Here is a 7,868-nt window from a genome sequence, read left to right on the forward strand (position 1 = left end):
ATCTGCCCGAGGGACAAGTTTGCGAGATCAAGGACAGATATGTTGGCTTCCTTGTAACAATGCTGAGGCTGGATTTTCCAGTAGTCTCTATTGATAGGCTTCCATGGAACAGATTTTTTAGTCTATGTGTGGTTTGTTGTAGATGTACAAGTTAAGTGAGATTACTGTGGACACAGTGTCATGACAACTATTGAAATCCATGATCCCAAGCTGGAAGCAAGCCATCCCATCCCTGATGGCCCAGCACCCTTTTACTTTTCAATTCCATGTTTATTAAGCAGCGTTGTTCTATATATCTTACAACTTTAGTAGTTTAACAATTAACATGCAGCTAGCACTGTTTGGGGCCATTATTTTCAAGTTTCAACTGGGGTTATCACCGGATCAAGCATATATGATCTCTGGATCCAATCTACTCAAGCCAACGTCGTTTGGGAATTAATGTTACTTCAAAAGCAAACCCTTTTTCACATGTACAAGTTATTTTCAAATAAATAAAAAGTTGGTGACTAGCTAAGAATTAACAAGGGGAGTTTTCTTTTTTCTTTTTTTTTTTAAAAAAAAAGCTGGTTTCAAAAATGGTATTTTCAAAATCCCGTTTAGGCCAAAAAGCACTTCCAAACATGGACTAAAGCGAATTCTAAGAGCAATAAGATTTTTTGCCCATGTGGAAGTTGGTTTTATTCTAAAACTCTAGTTAAGTACCAAATCCTACGTATTGATGACCACATGGGTTTAGAATTAAGATTACGTGGCATGACCCAATTGGAGTACCGACCGAGGTTACAATAATAGAATTATAATTCAGCAGATCCGGTCATATGTTTCTCATGGAATGCAACTGTGGAATTGTGATTAGAAACTTTAATCATTGAAGGTTCTCCGTTCTCCACCTCAATGAGCTTAGAGGAGAGTGTTGCGGCACATACTTGAAAAGCAGTACTTTGTAATGTTTGGGTCCAGATGGAATTAATGTATTTGAAGTTATTAGGCTGCTAGCTGCTGCTGGTTGTTGGAAACAAATTAGTTCTGAGAACTTGTATGTATGGGTAGGATTCCGTATCTCCATTGCGCCTTCCTTTTTCCGTTATGTCAACGTAAATCCAAAATTAAGAGTTTGCCTTAAATGGTAAACCAATCCATGGACTAGGTTTTAATTATATAAAATCTATTATTTTTATATATAATAGAACGGAACTATATAGAGACAAAAAAGAAAGAAGCGACGGAAGCACATTCCAGATGTTGTTTTATTCATCCGCTTTTAACATAAATATGGATTAAGCCTATCAATTAAAGGATTCGGTTGCTGGCTTGAGTTTCGATGCTGTACCCTACCATCGCCCAACTTATTTTTGGTGGAGGACAAAAGCCCTACTCCAAGTATTGGGATCCATTGCATTAATTATTAAAGCTTCCGTTGGCTTGTGGATGCTTTTTCTTATTGCCTACTTTCCTGCCACAGCCTCTAGAGCCATCATCAAGCTTGGCCGTCGTCGTCCTCGTCGCCGCTGCCACCGTCGTTGTTCTTCTTGTTCTTGTCATCCATGCACCTAATTATCATCATCCGAATGTTGCATTTGAATATAGAATGTGAGTGGGTTCCTCGGTTAATTGATATGGAGGAAGATCGATCGACTTGGGGTAGTGCGTGCCTAGTTGATCCATGCATATATATCTGGTCCTGATGACGATGAGTGACTTCCGGCTTGTGATACCAACCAACTCCGTGACTGTGAGTGTATCCACATTTTCGAGGCTTGAAGAAAGCTATCAGGTTCGCGTCTGTCTGCGGAATGATGCCGAGCTTAGGTTGAAATATCCCCCGCACCCCTACTACTAAAGCAATGGTGGGGTGATTAGCGACGTACGATGCCTCAATGGTACGTAGGATATATGTAACCGACGAGTCCGGATCTGCTCCTCACTTATATTTATTATTCACGGAATTGGAACTTGGAAGATGTGTCCAAATTCCAATACAAGGTGGGATGTGACTGTGAGGCGCGGTCAGTGAGGAACAGAGCCCAATTCGTAACGGGGGAAGGAAAGGAAAGTAACAGCCAACAGGGGCGATGAGAACGGAAAGGAAGACAAAGGGTATCAACCATATAAGGATTAAGGAGAAGCTGATGTAAGCACAAACTTTCCTAAATTTCGACGTTCGCAAAGAACAAGTCTTAAGAGGACCCCTAATGACTCCCTTGTCTCACATGTGCACCATATATATGTATAATCAGGTCCCTTACCTTATTTTAAAACTACACCGGCAATTCTGAGAGCCAGAAGGTGGTGGGGTATAGTGGAATTTGTACAGTAGTGAGGACACGGCAGAGATGGACCACCACTCCCGACGAAACAAAGTGGTTCATATCACGAGTGAGAGTGAGGGTGGGGAAAGATAGAGAAGATGGAGTTACAGAACGAAGCCACCGAGGCAGACCTCATTAAGGAAATCCCTGGAGATTGTGTTCCGTGTAATTGGAAGGAAACAAGAGGAAACTATCGCACGAGGAGGGTTTGGTTTATGTCTTTGGGATGGGGATGGGCTGGCAAACAGAAATGTAACGTATTGAGTTGGGTTGGGTACTGGGTAGTACTAGTAGGACCCCTTAGGCCTTTGGGGACTCGATAATTTGTCCGTTGAACACCATGAATGATCAAACCTCTCTAGGGTCGACGAAAAGGCCTCTTGTTGGGATTTTTGTCAATCCCAAGAGTGTATTTTCATCTTCCTTCCTCAACGCTTTTATGCACCACAAGTCTTCGGGACAGGATAATAATTTCCAGTGTGGGATTTCAGGTCTCAATCCGTCGCAACCCCCTACCTCCGTGACAATAACCTTGCAATCCTTGCACTCGGTAGCCATGTTGTGCACAAACCGGCACAGAGAGCGCACCAGTGCGCCAGACCTCGGTCCCTCTCCATGCAAGCCGTACATGAAGTAGAACCCAAATGGGTGGAAGACGTCCGGCAGTGCCGGTATGCTCAAGCAAGGGAAGATCCGATCAATCAATCTCGAGCTCTTTGAATAGATGTGGCAAGAGAGAGGAGCTTTCGCTACCCTTAGCTTGAACAGGTCCCCACTATTCCACACGCTCATCATGGCCCAACTAGTCGGCAGACGTCCATCACACCTCAACTCACTCCAGGACTCGCCTCGTGGGTATGCCACCCACGTACCCAAGCTGAGTTTGTTCTTCAGGATTCGGTCAATGTCATGGGGAAAGAAGTCGGTTGAGCCCATGAACCTTCTGTAGAGATACTCAGCTTCTTCCATCTTGAGCTTCGCAATCTCGACGCCCCGCGAGATACGCAGGCTGTGATAGTGCACTGGGTTCACAAGTATCGAAGGGGTCCTGAACTTGACAAAACCAAGCTTCTCCGTGAAGAGTTTCACCGAGGCTTCGTTATCCTTCTCAGTGGCCATGTAGGCGAAGTGGACATGATTAGAGAGGAACCATTCCTCCAGTCGTCGAACCAGGCTCGAACCGATGCCCTTTCGTCTATGGAAAGGTGAAACTCTGAGACCCAAGACATAACCTACCACGGCAGGATCCCTGGTAGGGGTAGCCAACGTAACCATCTTTATGGAGCCTTGAATGACGCCAACCAACTCGTTATTCAACTCGGCCACCTAATTATTAAGTAAAATTAGGATTAGAAAGTCATAATTATAATTCCTTGGATATGATCGGAGGAGGTGGGCGGAGAGAAAAGAAAGAGAAGAATGGAATAAATGGTGGTGGTGGTACCAGCATTTTGAATAGAGGGCTGTTGCGAATCCTACAGATGGGGTCGCCCATCGTGTCCGTGAAGAGTAACACGCTCTGTGCCGGCCCTACCTCACATCTTCGCTCCAGGTCCTCCACCCGACCTCGATCAGTTCGACCGTCGTAGCTCCTTATCTTGACCTTCTCTTCAAAAGCCATAATCTAAAAAAAAAAATAAAAAGCAAGTAACAAACACTACTAAACCCTTCTCTATTTTACTAGTAGCTAGCTATTTGAGACTTGAGACCGATGAGCAAACAAAGGCTACTATAACTAATGCTTGGACAACTGGTGCTACTACAGGAATAAATTGAATTTGAAGTAGTCTATTTTCTTTTTTGTTTCCTGTTTATCAGTAACAAAGTTAAGCTGAATTAAGTGACTAATGAAGAAGACAGATAGCTACGAGATCAGAAAGCATTCAAGCAAGCCCAGCTATTTATATGTCAAAGGAGGGGCTATATATATATATATATATATATATATATATATATATACACCATACACGCGCGCATATGCATGTTTATGGGAATGTTTCTTCTCTCTCTGTATCACCATTAATTAACCTGGGTCTATATTTGGACAACAATAATAATAAGTGATATTATTAAAAGGGGAAGACAAAGGTGATTAATAATAGAATATGTTTTTGTCTCTAGTCCTTGCAGCTGCTTAAGCTTCGGTATCCGGACAATCTCAGCCTTAAGCTTAACAACTACTTCGCTGGCTAAATCCCATTGGCTCAAGAGAGTTTATCAGGCAAATCTAAATGTGCTTAGGCTGCATTTGGCATTCCTTAACTTATTTTAAGGACTTATCTGAATTTTTAAAATGTCAAATGTAGTCATAATGTAATTATTAATCAAAGCTTCTCTTGTATACCATGTACGTATACCAGTCTAACAACTATCGCGAGCCAATATATACGGAATTCTCGAGATTAACTAGTTCTAGGACAACTGGACAAGTTATTTAATCTTATCTAAATTCTATAAGTCTATGGAACTATGGACTATGAATATGTGGTGCCTGGGAATGGATTGATCATTGATAGTTAAATGTTAATTGAGATGATGGATTTTGGGTGACGGGGTTTTCAGTTTTGGTTTCTAAAAAGAAAAGAAAGAAAAAAAAAAGAAATAGAATTAAAAGTAAGGATAGGGAGACGTCGCTCTCTACACACATTGATCTTTTCGTTTGTAAGCTTTTTATGATTCGGATAGTAGTAGGGCTGGGGCCTGGGGGTGGTCCGTCCCCGTCCTACAGACACTTAGATTCGAAAGTGAAAGTGAAACCCCACTAAGACCTATGACTCGCTTTCAAACAATTTAATGGATAGAAAACACAAACGCATATTATAAGGGGGAAACAACAAATATATAAAGAAAATTAGCACCCTAATTGCACACTATAATTCACTCACATACACACACAGAAACCTATTCGAATCTGCACCTCCACACACAGACACCTATTCGTAGGAAATGGCTCTGAAAGGCCCAACCGTCGCTATCCACCCAAATCTATCTTTTCTGACTGTCCTCCTCCTTATACCATGTATAATTGAATTGAAATCCTTATGTGTATATATATATATATATATATATATAAAGAGAGAGAGAGAAAGAGAGTTTATTTAACGTTGAATTAATAACCTTACTTTTGGACTATTTGAAACAAAATAATAAGAGGAATAAAGTTTAACCCTCAATGGACCGTCCTGAGCTACCCTAATTACCGGGTTGCCTTATCTTTATATGAACAGTTGAACACCCACCTTCTTCTCCCCCACGCGTGTTGCTCTCCCATGATGGCCTAAAAGGTACCCCAGGAGGGGGCATCTGCAGTCACCAAACCACTACCAAAAATTAAACAGATATACATAGAGATATATCTTTTTTTAGATAATATAGAGGAGGGAAGGAGGGAAGAAGACATGTTCACAGGAATTGGGCCCCCACTAAGTTCATCATTCAACCTCCCCACAATTCACAAGTGCTCCGGCAAGTGTACCACTTGTCTTCTCTGTGTTTTTGTTTTTGGCATGCATTATGATATCTATATAAGCTTTTGATGATCCCCTTGGAGGAGAAAGCCAGAGAAGGTGTTTCCAATGTGTCCATTAGCATTGTGACCCACAAAGAGGACGACCGGGTCCCTTCCAGACTTGCTTCTTAATAATGTGATAACGAGATGTCTTGCTTATATGGAGCTTCTCCACTGGGTCACGGTGACGGTGCTTCCAACCGTCACCATACATAGGCCTCAAAAATCCGGTTCATACTATGTCCCCAAAGCCAGCCATGCCTAGCCCTCACTCTCACTCATTTCTATCCACTCGTTTATCATTCTAACCAAGATGATCGGGGACCCACTAACACAACGAATGACTGTTAACGGTCCGATTTTCTTTTTGCCAAAAGCAGCCTATAGATATTTGGATAGGTCCCACCAAATAATGTATTTTCCAAACCGATGCATGTCCTTTCTGTTTTCTGTTCTAATATATGGAAAGATCCGGTCTCATCTGGATGAGTCTCCATTTCTCCACTACCATAACAGTAATCAGTAAATATATAAAAAAAAAAGAAACAAATAATAATTGAAAAGTGATGTCTACAAGAATACTGTGTAGAGTGGAGACTGTTTTGGGTGGGACGAAGGAGCAAGTAATCAACACTCAACAGAACACATGGCTTCTCACTTGTTAGGCAATCCAAATTAGCGTAACGGACTTCAAGACGAAAGGCAGAGGCAACAGGTTTGTATATGAGATCTAGCATTGAATTATTAGCTAATTAATTGTTGATGGACTCTTGTCCTAGACAGATAGACTCATAGACCTATCCTTCAATTAATGTTGCCTGCCCTCGTTTTACTATTTCAAGTTTAAACTTTAAACTGGTGGATTCCAAAATCAGTCCCTCAACAGTCCAAAGTCCAAACCAATACTCAAATTACCCTACCCGGAAAACTCGTGGACAGATGAATCAAAGTCTCCATAACCAACTGAAGTCCGGTTTGGCTCGACCAACCATGGTTTGATGGATCAAGTGAAAGAGTATAAATACAAATATCTACCGTGCAAATGCATACAAAATATAAGGTTTTGCACTCTACACATTTATACAAAATATGGGCTTGTTTAGACCGACAGCCGGAGGGAGAATTGAAATTTTGACATCGTCAGACTATTCTTCCCAAATGATACGGGAAAATTAAAAAAAAAAAGATCAGGCGTTTACAATTATAAACAAAAATTGGAAAGAAGTCTCTGTACAACGCAACAATCAAACTAGATACATATATAACTAAAGTCAAAAGGCAAGTAACGTAAGTACTTACAGTTACAGGAAAGGGGATAATTAACAAGATTACTTTGCTTGAACAAAAACGAGCCTCGCGTAGCCATCTTACGGCACAGCAACTGAAGCTTATAAAAAATAAAGGGATGAGCAGAGAAGTGAAGCACGACCACCGAAGGCCGGGTTATCTGTCACATATATACTTCTTTCTTGGTAACTCTGGCTCTGCACTTAACCCCTTTTTAAAATCATGAACCAACATCCATCAACAACTCTACATTTATCTATATCTGTCCACTTTCAATGTAATCGCAGTACCACCCCACCCCACCTTCTCTGCCTTTGCTTTCTACCTTTCACATTATCTAGATTCTTTGCACCATTACTACGACATCAAACTGAAAAGGAGTTTGACAAATTTGAAGGTCCATTGACAACATACATCCCCAGTTTCAAATGAATAGGAGCATGAACTTGTTAACCTGAGTTAAGGATCAGTTGTTGCCCGGGTGGAACCCATACCCATTTGGGCCAGCTTTTATTACAAGCAAATCAACTTGGTTCGGATGATTCGGATTGATCGTATCCAATCAGTACTGCATCTTTTCTTGTTCTCTCCTACTATATTGTACGCTTGGCACTCCCAACTCCCAAAAAGATGAGGAACTGGTCAGGGAGGAGTCTTCATTCCCAAGTTAATCCATATCTCCCCAACTTTTCTACTGGGACCTACAAGATGGATGGGTCGTACTACTGGCTTAAAAAGTTTGCATCCTCAGCAGCATTTGC

At 41.4% G+C, this 7,868-nt stretch overlaps 1 protein-coding gene across 2 annotated transcripts; it reads right to left on the minus strand.

Moving 5' to 3' along the window:
- Positions 1–1,149: 1,149 nt before the first annotated feature.
- Positions 1,150–7,530, minus strand: LOC104602548 (putative N-acetyltransferase HLS1-like). 2 transcript variants are annotated; one of them, XM_088898818.1, is made up of 3 exons: positions 7,120–7,530; positions 3,757–3,936; positions 1,150–3,638 (listed from the first exon to the last, which is right to left on the minus strand). In XM_088898818.1, exons 2-3 carry the CDS (start codon positions 3,931–3,933, stop codon positions 2,661–2,663), a joined length of 1,155 nt encoding a protein of 384 aa, XP_088754944.1. In that variant the 5' UTR covers positions 3,934–3,936; positions 7,120–7,530; the 3' UTR covers positions 1,150–2,660. The 2 variants fall into 2 exon arrangements, with proteins under 2 accessions (XP_088754944.1, XP_019054185.2); XM_019198640.2 differs by lacking the exon at positions 7,120–7,530 and having other exon boundaries at positions 3,757–4,204.
- Between the last annotated feature and the right edge of the window lie 338 nt (positions 7,531–7,868).

Source organism: Nelumbo nucifera, chromosome 2, assembly GCF_055504915.1.
Source record: "Nelumbo nucifera cultivar China Antique chromosome 2, China Antique-T2T, whole genome shotgun sequence".
In the NCBI taxonomy this organism is placed as follows: domain Eukaryota; kingdom Viridiplantae; phylum Streptophyta; class Magnoliopsida; order Proteales; family Nelumbonaceae; genus Nelumbo; species Nelumbo nucifera.

Coding starts and splice junctions, on each gene's coding strand:
- LOC104602548 (XM_088898818.1), bottom strand. CDS start 3,933: ATGGCTTTTGAAGAGAAGGTCAAGATAAGGAGCTACGACGGTCGAACT. Junction 3,639..3,756: donor GCCCTCTATTCAAAATGCTG/GTACCACCACCA, acceptor CTTAATAATTAG/GTGGCCGAGTTGAATAACGA.